This window comes from Rhinichthys klamathensis, unplaced genomic scaffold (assembly GCF_029890125.1).
Source record: "Rhinichthys klamathensis goyatoka isolate OS25496 unplaced genomic scaffold, OSU_Roscu_1.1 h1tg000035l_1, whole genome shotgun sequence".
In the NCBI taxonomy this organism is placed as follows: Eukaryota; Metazoa; Chordata; class Actinopteri; order Cypriniformes; family Leuciscidae; genus Rhinichthys; species Rhinichthys klamathensis.
In genome coordinates, this window is record NW_026606583.1 from 4763465 (window position 1) to 4785639 (window position 22175).

Sequence of the window (22175 nt, forward strand, 5' to 3'; positions counted from 1 at the left end):
TTTAATACTTTCAGAAAGTTTTGGTTTGGTTTCACACTGCAATTATGTGAGCGCACTAAAGAACTTTACGTGACATACTTTGGCCAACACTTCAGCACTTTGGCCAACAACTGTTGTTTTTAAATGTGCTCTATAAATAAATATGACTGACTGACTGACTGACTATATTCATCCCATACGCTTTCGTCATTCACGTGAGTCGCAAGCTCGCAACTACGTGGGCGTATCTCCGCAAAGTGGGTGTTGATACGCCCACGCAGTTGCGAGCTTGCGACTCACGTGATTTGTGGCAGCTTTGTCACACAGCTCTGCTCTGAAACTCTGAAACTCAGACTGAGCGAAAATGAAGCTTCGCAACCTCGCAACTTAAAAAAAAAAAAGCCTGGAGGGAGGGCCTTCTGCTCTTGGCCAATGCTTTGCTGTCTGCTGACGTACAGTCCAATCACAAGTCGTATTTACTGGAAAGGTGGGATTGACCGACTGCTCCGCCAATGACGAAAGCATATGGGATGAATATAGTCAGTCAGTCAGTCAGTCATATTTATTTATAGAGCACATTTAAAAACAACAGTTGTTGGCCAAAGTGCTGTATTAAAATATAGTATCAAAATGATTAACACATGCAAGCACAATTATCAATGAACTTGATTAATGTTGCAGAAATGTTTTACTATCCACAACCAAAGGCCTTTCAACAGGGGCGGCGCCAGATAATTTTTTACGCAGGTGCTGAGGGGGTGCTAGATCATTGACAGGGGGAGCTGCGCAATTATATATAGGCTATATATATATATATATATATACATACACACACACTATTATTTAAATGAGCAAAATTTATGATGAGATGAGCTCCAGTTCACGTGCAATGCAGTCGCGCCCGCGCCTCCATGATTATATTGTCTGCCATTTGCTTCTTATTTTATATATATATTCAGGCAATTGGTTGATGAAAAATTGATTAAAAATTAAGATACAATTTATACAAAACGAAATTCACTTTAAAGAAAGGCTTTCTACAAAACAAAACTTAATTTAGTGGTCAAAATCATGTCTGATCATACAAATCAGCCTATTCAATCATACAAATGAATAGGCCTGGTGCTAGTTATTAATGTGGGCACAACTACACATTTGACAAATTCATAAATGTGCGTCATTTAAACTAATACAATACAACTTGTGTGTGCAAAATCCAGAATCACATGAATGTGCAGCATTTTGTACAACTAGAGCCATAGTTGTTAATACAAAACCTCGATTTTGTATTAATGTAGCTCAGAATTTGTAGCCTGGCTGCGCCCTCCTACGCACTTCCGCTCAATTTCATTTTCCTTCAGTACTACGTCTGGGATTGTGCTGTAGACTTTGGTTTTCTCCGATCAATTTTTTGTAGGGCCAATCAGCGAACAGAGGGAGTGGCTGAGAACGATGACAAATTTGAAACTCTGAAAAATTGTTTGCGCAACATCGTAAAAAAAAGTTGCAGTTCTGAAGAAGGAAATCTCAAAAACAACAATGTTTGCAGAGATATTTTTAATTTTTTTTTACATTTTGCAAGCTTGCAAATCTTATTTTTCGATCTTGCAAAACTTTTTTTTGTAAGATTGAGTTTTCGAACACTTAGTTTCAACCTTTCAGAACTTTATTTTCAGTTTTGAATCATGGCAGGATATTAATCCAAACTGGGGAAGTGCGCGTGCACGCAGACAGTTTTACCTGGATTTCCAGCAGATGTTAAACGGTGACAGATTCGTCACAGCTAATTTTTCACTGAGCAGATTTAAAAGCTTTCCACGTTATTGTTAAATGTATGTATCATATTAGGACTCTGTTGTTTACTCTGCGCTGCTCCGCTGTGTGTTTCAGACGCCTTTAAGGGAAGTTTTAATTTCGCGACATACAGACCACGGCCACATTATTTTGTTACAATCGTTTCAATGAAATTTGTATCTGATGACAACTGTAAATATATTAAATAAATTATGCTATTGACATTGTGTCTTTGCAGTGCGTGTGGATTCGCAGATTATTGTTATGATGCCAATTTGTGGCTTAATTTAAATTGAGCAGCAATACTGCTGTGGTTAAAGGGACATGTCAAGCATTTATTTATTTATTATTTATGTATTTCAATGTTGCTGAGGAATGAGTTAAAGCATACAGTACACTCCATAAATGTTCATAAAGAGTGGTGAAAATGTATAAGCCATAGCTTATGAATCTGATCCAGTGATTTACCCACAGCATTTAAATAGGGGAATGTTCAACAAACATATTCATTAGCTAACAGGTATGAAAGCAACAAAAAAAAAAAAAAAAATAGGCAAATGCGCATGCATGCAGGGCAGCTGTATTTGCCAACGGTGGAGGTCTGACCACACAGTCTCACCTTTTGAACATTCAATCTAAGGAAGGAAGAACAAACTATAGAATAAGTTAGAATATAAGGTGCATGCTAATGAAGAACAGTTACTGGTTTTACAATGTATATGTATACATTTTTCTTACCCATTGGCCAGTTTGGCCTTCATACCTACTGCTCTCCATCTAATATAATCATGTTATATTAGAAAATAAATGTCACAGTTGTATTACCTTTTTATATTAAGACCAATTTAACACACAATTACCCTTCATTGTGAAATTTTCACATCTCCTCTTTATATATTAGTGTTTCTTTCTTGAGCAGCTGTCAGGATATTGGTTATCCTACAACGTTTTTGATTTGTCTAACTTTAATTGCATCAATTTGCTGTGGTAGTCTATGGCCTAACAACAATGACACCAGTAACAATAATGACACTTGATTTACTTGACACCCCCCCCCCCCCCCGCGATTTTTTTTTTTGCAGGGTGGTAGGGGAAGACTCGTTAATATTCATTGGGGAACTGATCCCTGATTGGCTCGCCGTGACGCATCTCTAATGAGGTGTGATAGAGAAAACGGACATAGTCTCCTTCGTGACAACGGACACTTTCGCGAAGGCAAGGCATACCTGTCAACATTTGGTTATCCAAATCCGGAAGATCTGTGCGGAGACCGCTCACGAACTTCGCAAACTTCTGTATCTTTGCGGGGACACCGTCTTGATCTGCCACGTCAATCTGAGTGACGCGCGACAGCGAACCAATCGCGGATCAGTTCCCCAATGAATATTAATGAGTCTTCCCCTACCACCCTGCAAAAAAAAAATTCGCCCCCGACCCCCCCCCCCCATGTCATCCAATATATCCATGTCTTTCTTTCTTCAGTCGAAAAGAAATTAAGGTTTTTGAGGAAAACATTCCTCAGTGAGTAAATTATCAGCAAAAAAATTTTGAAAGTGAACTAATCCTTTAATGAGTTTCATGGTACCAGTCAAATTAAGAGAACTGCCATAATTTAGATATTACATAAAAAGAGGTACAAACCCATTAGATTTTATTTATAAAACTCATAGACCATTGTGTCATATTTCTTTTGTTAAAGAGGCCAGCAAAAAAGTAAACAATAAAGCATTCCCTTTTGTTTTAGAGGTTAGTGATGTAGGTGAAAATTAGCCATAGAGAATATCAGTAGGCCTATATATTTGTAATAATTCATCATCACTATATCATATGTTCGGCTTATTTCAGTAATACAATTTGTGGTTGCACTTGCCACTCTGTGTTTTTCACAGGACTTCAATCACTAAAGACAAAGTGTTCTCTAAAATGTCCAATAATCGAACCCATGACTTTGGCGTTGCAAGCACAATACTCTACTGTTTGAGCTACAGGAATGCTTGATAGAATGGTTTGATCAAATGATTATATGCTTCTAAGAAGATGTGTAACGGAGGCCAGCTAGTAGTCGCTGTGCGAGTAAACCTCACTCCTCTGATCTCAATAGGCGCTCTAGCGACAGTCTTTAGCCTTTAGAGGCTGCAGTCTTTAGCCTCCTTGTTAGAGCGCCTGACTCTCATGCCGGAGACCCGGGTTCGAGGTGGGACCCGGGTGGAGGGGTTACTGATGCAGTAGTAAATACAGAATTGTTCTGAAAGAAACAAAGAAATAATTTTTTATTTTATAAATCTTTTGAAAATGTTACAAGTTCATAAGATAATTAACTTCATGACCCTATATGCATTGCTGCTTTATATCCAGGTAAAATGATACGGACGCGTCACAGCTGGTTGTTCAAAAAAGAGATCTAAATATCATATCAGAGTAAAATAAGCTGATAAGTGTTTTTATATAAAAATAATAGATAGGCCTACATTATAAAATTAGGCTAGGCCTATATATAAGCCCTATGCAGATCGATAAATGCAACTTGTTGAAAAAATGTAAATGACTTTGTAATTTATGTTTCTTTTAGGTAGCCTAGCTACTTTAATTTAATCTACATCTGTTGTTATTTGTGATTAGAACTCATGACAACACAAGTGCGCTAACAAGTCTGTTCATCCAATGAAACCGAATGACCCTTGTTAATGGGCGTGGTTTCTGAGCTTGACACTAAAGTATGGTAAACTTCTTTGAAAATGCGTCAAATACGAAGGAATATCATACACTGCAAAAACAAAGCGCTTTGTTCGCATACAACTGGTGAAATATTCGTTTTTAATCGGTGATCCGTATATATATGGCATGAATCTGTCGCTTTTAACATCTGCTGGAAATCCAGGTAAAACTATCTGCATGCACGCGCGCGTCCCCAGTTAACATCCCCAGTTGATCCGTAACACCGGGCCGATACTACCTCTTTTCGTCGGACCAAATTTCATCTGTTTGGTCCGGACCGTGGTCGGGGGGAGGTTTCACACCTGTAATTTTGAAAAGTCCGAAAGTCCGGACTAAACAAGGTAGGTGTGAAAGGGCCCTAAAGTCTATGAAGTGAACTTTACAAAACGTCCTCAAATAAATGAATAAAATATCTGAAATATGAACAAATTGAAAAAGTATATGTTCATGTTGGTGGTGTTTGTTTTGTGTGTGTGATTAGCTGGCTATAATAATCTGGAGGTGGCTGAATATCTGCTGCAGCACGGGGCAGAGGTGAACTCTCAGGATAAAGATGGACTCATTCCCCTACACAACGCTGCATCTTACGGGGTGAGTAATAACATGGAACATGATCAGTTATTTTCACATTTTATTCTATGACATAAAACACACCAGTAATACCCCACTCGTGATTTTTAAAGCTTTTACATGTCTTGAAAATGTAGTTGCTAACAAGTGGCAAAATGTTGCTACAAAGGTTGTCGAGGACATTAAACGTCATCACCTGAACAGGTAAACTCATCTACTCTCTTTCAGAGCCCTGTTGTGTTTATAATCGCAAATGGAAAATGTTTTTTTAATCATTAAAGACTGAAAGAGTTGTTGGAAGCTTATTGGTTGTGACGTTGAAGTTGAGCGACCGTGGTGTAGTTCGTTTATGGCCTAAGGTTAGCTTGTAATTTCCGGTAATTGTATTTAGGCAGGGCCGGATTAAGAGTTCAGAGGCCCCTGGGCACAATATCTTGTAGGCCCCCCCTTAGGCAGGCCAAATGTATATTTTGTCCAAGGACATTTTTATATGGCATTTACAGTTTTACTGACTTAAAAGGAACTTTGTTGTACTATGCTGGAGTAAAGTTCATAAATGGTCGTTCTTTCCCATATGAATTTGTAAAGCTATGTTGGGTGGACCTCTGTGCCTCTAGGGGGGTTCGGGGGCATGCTCCCCCGCAAGAAAATTTTGTACATTTTAAGGTTAAATGCATCAATCTCGTGCTCTTTGAGAGATCAAAATTAAGAGCTTCAACCCATGAACTGCTCGTTGAACAAAGAAAAAGCATTGATTTGTACCAGGAAAATAAAGAGGGCTCAAACATCTTTTTAGTTATGAGAGTCTCAGTCTACATTACATTATCAATGGTGTTTTAGGATGCCAAACAATTATTATAATAATCTAATAATGATTTATATAATTATTCCTATGACGTAAAATCCATAGCCTATAAATGTACTATATAAATGAAAATGAATATTTTAAAAGTATATTTTAGTCTACATTACACTATAATACAGGAAAATTAGAATACTTTTCTCCTAATTTCTTCACTTGCAAGAAATAAACCCTTGAGCTTTTATGTAGGAGAAAACACCAACCTTGCTGATCGCGTGAACAAAGTGCACACTTTTCTTTAAATCACCCAGCACAAACAGGATGCCTATTCTTAAAGTCTTGTGCTGTTTTATAAAGGCACAAAGCCATCATGGTTTCGATTTTAGTTCGTTGGCAAAATATAACGCTAGAGACCTTTATGTTAGGTAAGGTTATACATTTTACATCTCATATGTGTTGGGAAAAGGGAGAAGAGAGAGTTCGGCAAAAGACGGATTCGAACTCGGGTCGAGCGCATCAAAAGCTGCTTTCAAGCACTTCACGCGCTACGACCTACGCCACTGTAGCTATTCAGTGACGCGCGTCTTTTTACTAAAAAGACAGGCACTTAGTGCAAATATACACTCCGTTATCTAAAATATATTTTTTCTTCCCCTCGCTTGGGCCACAAGTGCGCATGGCGAACTTGCAATGAATACATTTTATCAGACCGGCCCTCGCGGCCTCGAAACACTACCGGCCCACCGGGGAAACTCCCGACTCTCCCGATTGCCACTCCGCCCCTGGTGCCCAGGGCCCCTTAGATGTCGTGGGCCCCTGGGCAAGTGCCCAGTTGCCCTAATGGTTAATCCGGCCCTGTATTTAGGCTTCAAAATTGAAAAAAGTTTGTGAAAATTATCTTGATGAACAAAACATGCGAGCATAATAAACTTTTGGGGATCACAGAGCTCTTTTTTTTTTTGCAATAGTTTAAAAGACAAAGGAAAAATCCAAATGGGTTTTTGTCGAGGGAACCAGTGTGATGCTAACTTCCAAAAATATCTCATCACTGCAGCAGTCTATCACAAAAGTCTGATAGTCTAGTGTGAAAGACAACTGAACATTCTTGATTTATTTTGGTAAAAATCACTTTCCCTTTCTCAACCTTTTCCCTTTTCCCAGATATCTGCAATTTTAGAAACATTTCTTAAATGAATAGTTCACTCAAGAAATGTCTCCAATATGTCTTTTCAAACCCCTTTGGCTATCTTTCCTCCATGGAATTTGTTCCAAAAATGGTAAAGAAGCACCATAAAAGTAATCCATAAGATTCCAATATAGGGGTGAGCGGGGCACAACCTACCGCGGGCTAGTTATAACACACACGTTTAAAAGTTTCCACACATGCCAGCATGATAATGTATTTACAAGTTGCCATATCAACACTAGCCTACATAGAGAAAAAATTGCACCAAAATTAAAAAATCTTTGGAAGATATCACTTTATTTAACCATTAGCAAAAGTAAATTTCTTATTGAAGTAAAATTTTCATCTTAGTTTTTTTAGTGTTTGTATACAATCATGCAAATCTGCTATTATTTTATTGTCCAATTTGTTATTTATCCGTTTAGATGGTTCTTTAATGCTGATCTAACCAGCAGAAGACACTAGCCGCGTTTAAATCCCAGTTGCGCAGGTGGGCATGTTGTAACACTGCGTTACAAAGTGCCCCTATTAGAACTCTGCTATTCTATGATGCTAGTGATATAACTCATATTAACAACTTTTACGAATTATATTAAGAAACCATGAGAAAGAGGTGAATAAAGATGTCAATGTTCAGAAATTATGAATTATTATTATGTTTTGAACTATGCTGTATAGCTGTGTTTTGCGGTGTGTTCGTTGTCAAACTCAAAAATTAGTTTAGTTTTAATTATTAAAAAATGGCATTATTTTATATGAAAAAGTTAATAATTGTATTTTATTGACAAAATATTTTAGTTTGTCTTATATATTTTTTAATAGATCTGGTCATGTTACAATGTGCCTCTCACCTATGGGGCATGTTGTTCACTTCCATTCTTTCGGGATAAATAAAGAAAAAAGTATACACTGTATTAATGAAACAAAACCACATAATTGTACTAGACATGTGAATTTAATGTGGGGAAAAATAAATACTCTGAACCCTTAGTGAATATACACAACCAGAGAAAGTCAAAAAGTGTTAGGTTGTGCCCCGCTCTCCCCTATATTCCAAGTCATACGATAGATACAGTATGTGTGAGGAACAGATCGAAATTTCACTGACAATCTTCTCCTCTGCCTCAACTCTCATGTCTCATTTGTGCTTCAGCAATTTCAAATTTGGCACCAAAAAATGGTCAGTCATACATGTTTGGCATGACAGTTTATAGTTGTGCAGGTGTTAGTTGTAGTTGTGTTCACCTCCTCATATTTCATAATAACCTGTTGGGGAAGGGGAAAAGGTTTGGCAGCCATGCTTAGTCATATTCATGCAGCGACTTTCGTCAGGAAGTGAAAGAGACACCAACCCGAGAGAACGACCGCTCCATGTGTTTCATTGCAGCATGTGGATGTGGCCGCTTTGCTCATCAAGTACAACGCATGCGTCAGTGCCACAGATAAGTGGGCGTTCACCCCTTTGCACGAGGCGGCGCAGAAAGGCAGGACCCAGTTGTGTGCACTGCTTCTAGCTCACGGGGCCGACCCCACGCTCCGCAACCAGGAAGGCCAGTCGCCGCTGGACCTCGTGACGGTATTCACTCTTTCTGTGTGCTTATTGGACAAGCCACATCGCTGAAAGAAGATCTTTCTCCTTGTCGTCAACCGTTCTGTTCATTTTCTGCACCTCTGATACAGTTAAGCCTTCTCAAGCCAAACTTCTTATAATCATGCCAGGGAGAATTATCTCTTAGTTTTTTATGTCTGTTTTATGGGGTTGGTACTTTTCTTTTTGTGTATTCAGTGCATGAGGAGGCTTACTGATCATTCCATTCAACATTGCCTGAAAATACTCCACATTTGCACATGCAGTAACGTCTGGAGTGGGAAAATATGCCTGTCTGATGCCTGGAGGAAGATATTTAAGGGATAGAATAGATCAACCAAAAATGAAGATTCTGTCATCATGAATGCAGCCTCATGACATTTAAGTTTTGAAAGGAGCAACTTGAACATTCTTTAAACTAAGGCTGCAACTAATGATTAACCAATTAATCTAATGATTATTTTTTCCCCGATAAATCAGTTAATTAATCCTTTGGTTAACTTACTGTACCACTAAATAATAACTGTATCTGTATCCACTGCCTTGAATTTTATTTGATTTTTTTCAATATTTTCTCATAAAAATACTTACTTTATTGAAACAAATTCCCAACATAAAATATAAGGTGAAAAAGAAAACAAAATCTAGTTCAAAATATTAACAAAAGTATAATAGTATATCAATGATACTAAAATAACACTGGGGTGAGTAAATGATGGCGAAATCTTCATTTTTGTGTCAACTATCCCTTTAACCAAGGATGCATGCCAACAGCTTGATTAAATGAAATTAGCATTTTCACTGGTCTTGTATACAAATGCTTCCTTATTTGCATTTGTGTTGCTGAACTCACAGTCTACATGCTTGAGATCTGACTGACACTCACATAAGTTTGTGACTAAATGCGAGTCAGTTTGGGAGACCTGCAGTCTTGTCTGTCTCAAGAAATTGGCCGTTACTTAATTGTTTGGGACTTTCTGATGTCGCGCATCTCTCTCTCTAGACGGACGATGTGCGAGCCCTCCTCACGGCAGCCATGCCTCCTTCAGCGCTGCCGGCGTGCTATAAGCCCCAGGTTATCAGCGCCTCGACGTCTGTGGGAGTCGTGCCATCCACTCTCACCTCGAGTCCCACACCGCTCTCTTCAAACTCCGGTGTGGACGGCCAGTCCGGGACCTTCCCCGAGATGACCACACTTCTGCCGTCTTCTGGAGCCGAAGGGGACGTAGGCATAGAGATGAAAGAGGAGGGTGGGTTAATTCAAGATTCTGACTTGTGACTACTGAAAGCTTTCTGTAAATAACCTGTTGGTTTTTCAGGTCTAGCTATGGAGTTGAGTATCAGCCAGTTCCTTCACAACCTGGGCCTGGAACATTTGCTGGAGATCTTTGACAGAGAGCAGGTAATTGCTTCTGTTTCAATGTTTATTATAGTGTTGTGTAGTCAAAACCAGCTCATTCGAGTCCAACTCAGGCCGAGACCTTGAGTTTTAGAGTCGGAGTCAGACTACAACACTGGCAAAGCTACTTTGAAACCCTAAAAGCAAAACACGGAAGGGGTTTTGAATGAATGAACAAGATCACAATATCAAACCTGAACAGGTCAATTTTGCTAAATACAACAATAACACCCTAATTTATCTGTATCTAAATTATTTTTGTGAATCTTTTGATTTGCATGAACTGTCAGAAAGAAACAATTGATTAGAATAAATGAGACGTTCCAATGCTACATATGTGAGAGAGAACTGTTAGAGATGAACTGGTTCACTAGAATGAATCAGACTTTCCAATGCAACATAAGCGAGAAAGAACCATTTAGGATTAACCAGTTCACTAGAATTAACTTGCCTTTACCGTGCAACAAATGGGACAGATAAAATTTAAGGATGAACTGACTCACTAAACTGACATACGTGAGAGAGAACCATGTAGGATGAACTGATTCACTAAAACGAATGGTACTTTCCAATGCCACGTATGTGATAGGGAACCATTTAGGATGAACTGATTCACTTGAATTAAACTGATTTTTCAATGCTACATATGTGTGAGAGAACCGTTTATGATGAATCAATTCACTAGAATGAATCAGACTTTCTAATGCCACTTATGTGAGAGAGAACTCTTTACGATGAACCAATTTACTAGAATGAATCAGACTTTCCAAAGTGACACATGTGAAAGAGAACCATTTAGGATAAACTGATTTAGTAGAACGCCAATTATGTGAGAAAGTCCCACATAGGATGAACCGATTCACTAAAATGAATCAGACTTTCAAAAGTGGCATGTGAGAGAGAACGTTGTAGGATGAATCGATTCACTACTGTACAACCTGTAGCAAAAGCTTAGACTTAAATATTTGTAATCTGTTAATCTTTAATTAAATCTGCATTCCGTAACTTCCGGGTTTCTGAGAAAATACATAACCAGCCAGTGTTCAAAACTCTCTGCTTGTAATAATGGTTTTATTTCCAGTGGTACTGGTGGATTTCAGCGGGAGATTCGAGCATGTCTTTGCGTCATTACGTCACATCTGTACACGCACATCTGTACACATAAAGAAGAGTCTCGGCTAGTAGGCTATGTTGCGTGTGAGGATGTTGGAGGTGGAGATTTATAGCCTTTTCTCACAGCACTTGATATAACTAAACTTATCAATTTGATGGCGGATCTAAAAAGGTTCGAACAACAATCACCAGTGACAACTGAAGACTCACCCGTTGTAAAATGCAAAAGACTTTGTTCGGACTTCGGAGTGGCTACAGAAAAAAAGAGACTGCAACCGGACCCATGCGAAAACAAGGATACATATCGGAAGGACATTAAATGTAGTCACGCAATGCTGATGTTGTTAACATTAACAATTTGAGAATAAAGTATAATTTCCACGGTTTGATGTGATATGATAAGCTATCTTTAGATTTAATCAGCGCGATTTACTCCAATGCTTTTTTTTTCTTAGTTGGTCAGAACAAAAGTGGATGTTACTTACTAGTTCAGATGACATTTTCCGGTGAAAATTATTATGTTGGTCATACTTCCAAAAAGAATAATCTGTGATTCTGAATGCCAGTATCCACATCGGCGCGGTGACTGACAGCTGCACACTCTCCTTAAACATTGTGTTCATCCGCGCTGTGCCGTGCCGAGGCACAACCCACGTAAAGTTGATAATTCCGCGAATGACTGCAATTGCAGATTTCGAACAGAGATGGCGACAAAGAGGAAAAACTATGGACTGCAGCTTTAATTTCCCCCAAAATAAGTTTTAGCTTCAGAACTGACTGAAATATTGAGATACTCTAGAGGAACACGATGTTGACGTCTTGCTGATCAGTGGATTAATACATTAGTCACATGCCTGGTTTGTGTCGTTAGATAACTCTGGACGTCCTGGTGGAAATGGGACACAAAGAGCTGAAGGAGATCGGTATCACCGCTTACGGTCACAGACACAAGATCATCAAAGGAGTGGAAAGGCTTATTAGTGGACCTCAGAGTAAGAGCCTCTTCTTTCATCTAGAACAGTTCATTTGAGAGAATGCTTAATTAGAGAGAGGGTTTAAAGATCACTTTGATCTGTTTCCACTAAGAACTCTGCTTAACGTTGGATCTTTTTCTCAGGACAAGCTGCTTTTTTAGTGGGGTCATTTTATGGATACGTTTATTTACTTATCCTAAAGTCAGCTTTTAATGTTAAACAAAGTTATAATGTCAAAAAAAAAAAATCATTTTACATCCCCTCTATCAGCATTACAGTTAAACGTGATGTTTTTTAAAGATTTTTACTCTCACTCTCAAACGCATTTATGTTTTAGCAAATATTAATATATGTGATTGATTGCAATTCATTTAATGAATTGATTAGCATATATTTTAGGGAAACACCAATATGAAATTTTTGCCCGATACCGATTACCAATGATTCTTTATATATTTGAAAGCCGATAACCGATATATTGGCAGATAAATCTAAATCCGAGTTTTTATATCATTTTTGAGAGCCTGATTACAAAAACAAAACGAAAACATTAAGAATGAATATATATCGACCAATACCAATATGGTGACCAATATATCGTGCATCCCATATATAAAAAGAATTATTGAAAGCTAAATAATAGTAGTTATTAATGAATTACAAAGTAAATAATTGTAATTATTTCCCCCCCTTTTTGCTTTGATTACTCATATGACCCTTTAAGATCGTAGCTGAAGCTTTTGTTTTGCAGATTAATTTGCACTTACATTTTTATATCCCCATCCCAGGTTTAAACCCTTACTCTACCCTGAACACGACCAACAGTGGAACAATACTGATAGATCTGTCTCCAGACGACAAGGAGTTTCAGTCTGTTGAGGAGGAGGTAGAGTTTTGTTCATATGTTTATCATTTCTCACTTTGATCAGCATCTGCCATCTTGTTATCCATAAGTGTACTAGGAGAATCCAGTAATAGAGCATGTACATGTGGCTCAAGTGGCTTATGAAACCATACAAATAAGTACCCTTGGACAGAATGCATAGAATAATTATTAAAATACAGAGGTTTTGCTTTGTTTACTTTGGTTCTCTTGTGTCTCTGAACAGATGCAAAGCACAATAAGGGAACACAGGGATGGCGGCCATGCGGGTGGGATTTTCAACAGATACAATATTGTGAAGGTAAGAGATTTGCATGTCTTCATAGTTTGTCTCTTCTTTTTTTATATTAGGCTGTTCTTAAACTGTGTCTGCTTCTTTTCCACACGGCTTCCCTGCCTCTGCAGGTGTCTTTTCACATTGCATTACTTCCAGGGTTTCAAACAGTCATGGGAAGCCCAGAAATGTTAGAGAATTGGCTGAAAAAAAAAAAAAATTCTGGGCTGGAAAAGTCATGTAAATTAATAAAATTGTATATACCTTGAATGCAATCTTAGTCCCTTGTAGACAAAGAAAATGTAGTCTTGTTTAAATTTTTAGTTTTGCTGTTCCAAAATATTTCTTTGTTCTTTTATTCATGTGAAGTAAAACTTATGTGTGTATCGTGTTCTTCAAAAAGTCTCTCTTTTTCCATGCCAAACCAAAAAATGTGGCGTTACAATGCCCCTGGCCAAGAAACTCTTGGTATAATAAAGAAAACACTTTATAATATTTTGTTAACATTTGTTAATGCATAAGGCATCGTGAACTAACAAGAAACAATACTTTTACAACATTGTATTAATCCAGGTAAATGTCAATTTCTACATTTTTAACATTTCAAGTTATATAAATTATTATCAATTAATATTATCAACAGACGTTATTTTAAAATGAACAATTATATATTTATAAATTAACATTAACCTAGTGTAGAAAATGGTTTATTGTTGCTAGTTCATGTCGTTTAGTTCAGTAGTTCATCCCTAATGTATGTATCTGTAATGTAATGTTATCAAATTAAAAAGTGCCACTAAAATCTCTTCTTTTTGGTCCCAGATCCAGAAGGTGTGCAACAAGAAGCTGTGGGAGAGATACACTCATCGCAGGAAGGAGGTTTCTGAGGAGAACCACAACCATTCCAATGAACGCATGCTGTTCCATGGTGTGTGATCTGTCTATCCATCCAAGGCCTGGTGTAAATGACTCAGTATGGCTGTAACAACTAATTGATAAATAAATAATAATAAAATAATCAAAAATAAAGAAATAATCAAAGAATTTTTTGAGGCAAAAGTCATAGTTATTAGTTAGTTAATACCAATAATTTAATAAAATAATATATTTTTTTAATTAAAATGATTATTTTTGGATTTGGGCTTTTTCCCCCCCATTTGTTTAATCGAAATAATCGACTGATTAATCGATTATCAAAATAATCGTTAGTTGCAGCCCGATTCTGATCAATGGAACCTTGAAGAAACGTTTCTGCTTTCCCAGGTTCACCGTTCGTAAACGCCATCATTCACAAGGGCTTCGATGAGAGACATGCGTACATTGGGGGAATGTTCGGGGCCGGGATCTATTTTGCGGAAAACTCTTCCAAAAGCAACCAGTATGTTTACGGAATAGGAGGAGGAACAGGTTGCCCTCTTCACAAGGACAGGTCGTGTTACGCGTGTCAGAGGTGAGATGAGATCCCGTTACAGCGAATGGAGGCCAGGGCTCTCATTTAAGTGGCTTCACGTTTCCCAGCACAATGTGCCGATCTAAGTGTTTTTCAGCAAAGTGTTCTTTTCCAAAACCTTGAGGAGAAATTGATTTCCTATTTCCTTTCTAAAGTGCTCATGCTCTTGATTTTGGCTCTGTCTATCCATCCCAGGCATCTTCTGTTCTGCCGTGTGACTTTGGGAAAGTCCTTCCTGCAGTTCAGCGCTATGAAGATGGCCCACTCGCCACCAGGACACCACTCAGTCACTGGCCGGCCCAGTGTCAACGGTCTTGCTCTGGCTGAGTACGTCATCTACAGAGGAGAGCAGGTAATACAGCAATGGGCTCCAGAATGATCTATGTATAGTCAACATTAACTGGCATTCTCAACCCATTTTAATTCTGAGACAAAAACTTTTCTTTTTTTTTGCATTTTACTCGGATCGCGAAAGTGAGTGTTTCATATTAGAATAAAGCAAGAATCATTCACATTTTCTTCATAAAATGTAAAAGTCTATTATTCTAAATAATATTGCAAATATTTCTACAAAAATAAACAAAAGTTTCATTTGGTGATGTGTACACTTCCGTTCAAAAGTTTGGGTCTGCTCACCAGGGCTGGATTTATTTGATCAAAAATACAGTAAAAAGAGTAAAAAAAAAAAAAATCTATTTAAAATGCCTATTTTCTATATGAATATATTCCTGTGATGCAAAGCTGAATTTTCAGGATCATTAATCCAGTCGTCAGTGTCACATGATCCTTCAGAAATCATTCTAATATGCGGATTTGCTGCTCAAGAAATATTTCTGGTTATTATCAATGTTGAAAACAGTTTTCGCTGCTTAATATTTTTGTGGAAACAATGATGAATAGGTGAATAGTAATAATGAATATTGGTGAATAGGAAGTGCAAAAGTAGAGCATTTATATGAAATGGAAATTTTTTGTAACACTATAAATCTATTTACTATCCAATTTAATGCTTTCTAATTGAATACAATAAATTGCTGTGAAATATATATATATATACTGTATATTGACAGATTCTATCATGTGAAACTAATACTACATTTTTCATTTTGCATCCAAAGGCTTATCCGGAATATTTGATCACATACCAGATCATCAAACCGGAAGTTTCTACAGATTAACACACGGGTCTTTCCATCTCAGAGGAGAGAAACTGCTTGTTTACTGCATGCAATTTTTATACAATGTATAACGTTATTCTCTTCCTACAGCTGTCTGCTTTTATCTCATTTACAGCAACTTATTAATGAACTGTCCGACAAACTGGCCTCACCAGTTCAGTCACTAACACTGGTTACAAAAGTTGCATTTCCTTTTCTTATCCATCACAAAGTTTACTTATTTATTTTACAAAGACAAATGTATATATTTTGTACTAATTAATTTATCGATGTTTGTATCATAAGAGATCTACTATGCCTGAGATGTAAATGTTTGCCACTATCCTGCAGTTTTACACATGTGAGTACAGGGATTTTTCTGAAGCATCAGACCAATTGAAAAGCATCTAGTATTCAATATAAGGATTATTTGGCAGAACAGGATGAGACTTAATCCGAATATAAAATGATCTAGAAATGTCTTCTTGACAGCATTGTTGCCCTCCAAAAAAAGTAAGAATTTAACTTTCAAAAATACACCTCATCCCACAGGATGTCCCATATTGATGCAAGTGTTTAATTGCTGAACTGTTTAACGAGACAACTTAATATTTGCATTAATTCTCAGTCTGCAACATATTGGGTGCTTGAAGGAATTGTTTCTGCATTTTGATATGAAGATGCTGGTTTTATTGTTTTGTTTGTAGTTCAGAAGTATTTGTACCCTGCTGTGCATGAACATGTCAGTTTTTCCTCATGTAATGTCATGTTAATGATGCGTTACTATGTCCTACAAACAATGGCGTCAACAACACGATCAAATAAAGAGACGCTTTTTATCAATCTCTGGTATTGTTTCTGTCATTATCACACAAAGTGAACCTGTTCCTCCATCTCAGTGCAGTCATTTGTGAAACTAACAAATGGCCAACAGGAGGCACTATTGTGCTCTGGGTGAAACTGAAAAGCCAAAGCTTTAAACCTCACTGAGTGAGTAGTGTGATTGTGTCACGGCCCACGGGTAATATATTCATGTACCAAGGCATTTACATTGTAAATTATATTTAAAAAGATACTTCAAAGAATAGCATGGCACTATATACTACAGGGGCAGAGTTTGCCATTTAGTGCAAAGCTTGGGTTAAATGCAAGCTCCAATCTCTACTCCAATGTAGAAACGAATGAAAAAACTACACAGAAACTACGATGACATCAATTATTTCTTAGCTACCATGGTAGTCTTTGTTAGGATTTCTCCCATGATATATTGTCATACATATGGACAATGCTTGTTTTGTTTTTATAAATGATGTATCTGTTCACATTTTAAAAATTAATTTGCCCTGTTATCTTTAATCAAAATAACTCCCCTTCCCTCTTGCAGCGACATCTCTTCTTTTCTTTTGTTTACTGAAACGAGGGCGGGGCAACCTGTCACTCAAATGACATCACAGCACGAGGCTCAAAATCAAGTCCCGCCCTACATTTTTTCTTGTTCGAGAAGCCAGAAAAGACTATCGAAACTTCCGTTCCTTGTCGAGTTTAGACTGTGTTGCCGTGTTCTGTTTAAAGTCCCTTGCTTCAGACTGTAAGTATCGCACATTGCAAATGCAATAAATACAATGAGCTCAGGAAAAACACGTTGCTAATCCATGTGAATATCTGCTTCTATTAGCAAGCTAGCTGCTTGGAAAAGAAAGATGGATGCCTGTTTTAGTCAATATCTCAAAACATTTTTTTAAGACCGCTCAACCCTTCTTTGTGCTTGTCTGAGCTTTTAGACAACATGTGAGGTGACATAGCTATGCATTTCAGGACAGGTCCATTCATACAAAAGATTTACTTTTGTGATGCAGACGTTTTCGTGAAAGTAGAATGCTTTTGAAAGAATCAGCAGAACCCTCCGGTTAAAACAAAGAAGACTTGTCTGCACTTATACTAACTGAATCACTCCCAGCAGTGGTGAACTACCTGCAGGTGGTAAGTCCCCATTTACTGCTCCCTCAAACTATATGCAACATTTTTGGTAAAAACACAAAGGATGAACCACATTATGAGAGTCACCGGTGTCGAATCCACGTGAGATACTCAGTCAGGCCCTGCAGAATAAAACTACTTTCAAAGTATTTGCAAGAAGTGCCAAAAGCTACAAGTATTTCTTCAATTCAAGAAAGTTTAGAATGTAAATCCTACATCAAACAACGAAAGAAGTAGGCCTATATTATTTTTTTATTTTAACATTGTTTACCCAAAAATGAAAATTCTGTCATCATTTACTCACCCTCCTGTCATTCCAAACCCGACTTTCATTCGTCTTTGAAACACAAATAAAGATATTTTCAGTAAAACCGGAGATATTTCTGTCCCTCCATTGAAAGACCATCCCTCCGTAAAAGCTTCAAAAAGGTTTATAAAGACATTGTAAACATAATCCAGATGAATCGTGCCATTTAATCCAAGAGTCTTCTTAAAGTCCTCTGAAAAGACATGATTGTATGATGATTTCATTGAGGCTTTTATTCACCCACACTGTAAAATGTTTCTGTTAATTTACACCCAAATTTCAACATGATTAACCTGTTATTTTTAATAACTGCGCCTTACTGTTAATTTTAGGGAATATATGTTAAATAACACCTCATTTTTGTTATTTAACACCTCATTGTTAAATAACACCTCATTTTTGTTATTTAACCGCAAAATCGAAAATTCAAGCAAAGATGTCGGATAACGGTCTGGTATGTTTGTTGATAAATGCCGCTATGCAATTTTATGCTTATTATAAAAAAAGTTATTATATCAGTGGAGAAGTTATGCAATTTCATTTCGGTTTTTTAGGTTGCTATTAAACGACTGATTCAATCAAGGTTCAAGGTTGGGTGGGGGTGGGTGTGTCTCCCCTGTACTTTCTGAACACGGTGTAAATATCCGTATGACACGCAGCAAGCTGGCAGGCGCCACCCTAATATGTCTATTGGCGCCACTATTTGAAATAACATGTTCATACAGTATTTTTTTTTAATTCTGGGAAGGAGCGTATAAGGCATTTGAACCGGCCGGCAACGAACACGGAGATCCATGTCGGAGGATCGCGGTGGTTACATCGACCAAAATCACAATAATCCGGTGAGAGAGTTTCTTGAAAGTCATGCATAGTTTTAACATCTATCAGTGATGTTGATGTATACTAAACGCCACGGACTTACACCACATGAAATGAAGTAACGTAACTTAGCTAGCTAGCTGCTAATGAGCCTAGGTGATTTTGATAGTTTGTCCATTAATTTTTAGAAACAATGCGCTTATTTTAATGTCCATTTATGTATACGATCTAAATCTATAAACAATAGGCTAACATTAGGCCAATAACTTTAAGTAGCATTCCCGTGGTCAAGTTTGTGTGGCATTCTTGGCATGTGCATGTCTGGTTAAAGCAGATTTATCCTGAAAATCAAACGGCTAACATAAATCTATTTACTGATAGCTGTTTATGATGCTAGATAACGTTAACTTAGTTGGTCTAGTTGGTCCAAGTATTTAATGAATTCATGTCAGCTGCTCGTCTTTGATGGATTATAGCTGTTTGGGCTACCAGACATGCTGGTGTGACTATTTTATGTGCAGGTTTTAGCCTTACAATGAGGTAAATCCAGCAAAAACAGCTATTACTGATAGGGCTAGTGCAGTATCTAGCTATGTGAACAGCTATTCTCTTTTAATTGCCTTGGTATAGTGCACCCTATTTTGTGTGTTTTTTTTGTTGCTGTTTTGATTATCATTGAGTTGTAGATCAATGTTTACATTTGTTTTCTTGTTTTTTTTTTTATTACAGATGCAGGATACCATCCCTGATCACTGCTGTTCAAGATGATATCCCAGGATTTATATCTCTATCTCTCTATCTATATCCCCTCTCTCTTTATCTAGCTCTTCCTGTCTCTCCATCTCTCATTCTATCTATATATTTATCTATCTCAGTCAGTGGTAGTCTTATGTCGTTAATATTGTGTTTAATTTGTTCTATGTCCTAGGGATATGCCACTGAAGCTGACCTTGAGAGTTCACTATACCTGCAACTCCTCGTCTGATACTTCTTGGTAAGTTGGTTTTAGATAGGACAGTTGGGTTTAGTGTTGTAGTGAATTCAATGGTATCAAACTAAACTATTCAAAATGAAAACTAAAACAGAAATTTGACAGTTAAAACATTTCTGTTTCAGGAGAAACAGGAAGCCGCTTCCAGCGCTGGATGCTCAGCCTTGATGGCCAAATCATTTGCAAAGGGATCCAGTCCACCTTTGTGATAGGGCTGGCGTCTTTTCCCCCCCCTGTTTTTACATCTTTAACCTACAGTACCAAGAGGAGGCAGCTTGCACGATTGAATTCATCCAGAGGTAAGATATTGTCTGTTAACACCTGCATATTTTTCTGGCCTAGCTGTGGCTCAGGCATGGTTTCAACAGGTCTGGTGATGGGATTTAGCAATTAACTTTGATTTAGAAAGTTTTAGTGCAACTTACAATATTCACAGAGGCAAGAAGATAGTGCATGTTGAGGATAGTTCATGTACATTTGTTGTCTTTGTTGTGCTGTTAGTCTGTGTGAATTACTAGATTTTTAACCAGTGTATAATTTTTCAGACGCTTTGTGGGTTTAAACCCAGAAAAAGGGACAAAGGCTGCAAAGGGGAAAAAAAAGAAGAACTTTGTCAATTCACACGTCGCCAGCCACGTCTTGCTCAAGCTCATGGACTTTCAGTGGGATTTCATTTGAAAATGGTGAGTAAGATGTATACATTACACATATGTTCAAACAGCAACAACTCAGGAGCTGGGGAAATTCATTCTAATGTTCATTCTCAACTGCCTTTCAAAGTTAGAATGCTGAACTCCTCTTCCATGCTCTTGCCATTCTTTTTTTGTTCTTTCAATGAATTGTACTCATCACCCTTTCTATTATTTTTTTATTCTGTCTGTTTTGTGCTCTGTTTCTAAAATTAGCTTTTGTTAGGTCAAGCCATGTGATATAATTTTGGATTAAACATTTGAAATTATGGAACTCATATCTCTCTCTCTCTCTCTCTCTTATACAGACCCAAGACTTTGCAAAGGATCCTCATTGTGTGCTTTGAGAAAATGGTTAGTGGTCTAAGCAGTGACAGAGTTTTTATTGTTTATTGCTCTTTATTGATGAAGAGTTCCATTAAGTGTTGGTTTGAATGTATTCATACATGTTGAATTTTAGTGGTTTATGTAACACTAAGTGTTGAGGTTCAGTATTTTGTTATAATGAACAATGTATTTGAGTTTAAAAATGTATTTGCTACTTTTTAAGCCATGGACATGAGAAAATGAGATTTGTTTGTGATTAATCTGAGCCTATGTGTAAAATTTTTATGTGACCAGGAGTCACTGTGTATATCCTTGGTTTGAGTTTTTTAGCTGGATTTTAGCAGTTCAGGGAACATTAAATGTTGAGGTTTAGGGCCTTATCTTGCACCGACGCAGCGCAAAGCCAAACGCAAGTGTCTTTGCTAGTTTAAGACAGACTCAGTTGTTATTTTCCGTCCAGCGACCACAGATGTCAGCAATGAACATGATATACAGTATATTTCTGTAATTGGTCTGATCCATGTGTGCCTACATTTGTAAGTATTTACCTTTCAGTGTTTGTATTACAATAAAAAAAGTTAATTTCAACACAGAACTATTCGTTTTCTTTCACTTAAGTGTTATCTGATGGATTATGCCTATTCTTGTATTAACTCAAGCTAGAATATGTCTATAACAATCAGTGGTACACGTTACAATATGCTAAAAAAAATTAACAATATTTAATGGAAATAAAATAAATGGTGATTTAACAGGAAAATAATGGTAACACTGCTGCCAGTTGTTTCCTGTTTTTTCTGCGATTTACAGTAAATTCCTGTTGAAAAACATTACGGGGAGTGCACTGTAAAAAAACATTAACAGGAATAAACTGTTAAAATAACAGGAAAATAATGGTAACCCTGCTGCCAGTAATTTCCTGTTATTTAACAGGGAAATAATTAACAGTGCATGTAAACATTAATCTACACACATACAGTATTTAGAGAGCTCATCAAATATGGTAAAGGAAGCTCAATCGTGTTTGCTTGATATTCAAGAATCATAAGGAGCCCTTTAAGATGTAACACCTCTTGAACACAAAAATAATACTGAAAGGCAATTTGTCAACCACATACCTGACTTTTCTAATGCTCAATGCTTTGTTTATGTGGTTCTGAACAGTATGAAAAGTAGTTTCA

General features: G+C 37.3%; 1 protein-coding gene and 1 long non-coding RNA gene across 3 annotated transcripts in view; both read left to right on the top strand.

The window, feature by feature from the left end:
- LOC130080541 (poly [ADP-ribose] polymerase tankyrase-2-like) overlaps positions 1-16494 on the top strand; it is a 33055-nt gene extending 16561 nt beyond the window's left edge. The window contains exons 17-27 of one of the 2 annotated variants that reach the window (XM_056245948.1): positions 4970-5079; positions 8434-8622; positions 9638-9884; positions 9954-10036; positions 12018-12138; positions 12909-13006; positions 13230-13304; positions 14100-14205; positions 14541-14727; positions 14923-15079; positions 15846-16494. In XM_056245948.1, coding sequence (XP_056101923.1) covers positions 4970-5079; positions 8434-8622; positions 9638-9884; positions 9954-10036; positions 12018-12138; positions 12909-13006; positions 13230-13304; positions 14100-14205; positions 14541-14727; positions 14923-15079; positions 15846-15905 — 1433 coding nt within the window. In that variant the 3' untranslated portion in view covers positions 15906-16494. The remainder of the gene's footprint in view (positions 1-4969; positions 5080-8433; positions 8623-9637; positions 9885-9953; positions 10037-12017; positions 12139-12908; positions 13007-13229; positions 13305-14099; positions 14206-14540; positions 14728-14922; positions 15080-15845) is intronic. The other variant, XM_056245949.1, reaches the window with a different exon arrangement.
- Positions 16495-20117: 3623 nt separating this feature from the next.
- On the top strand, positions 20118-21083 carry LOC130080555 (uncharacterized). Its single transcript, XR_008806681.1, has 3 exons — positions 20118-20277; positions 20524-20661; positions 20976-21083. It is a non-coding gene; the product is annotated as an uncharacterized LOC130080555 (long non-coding RNA).
- The last annotated feature ends 1092 nt before the right edge of the window (positions 21084-22175 follow it).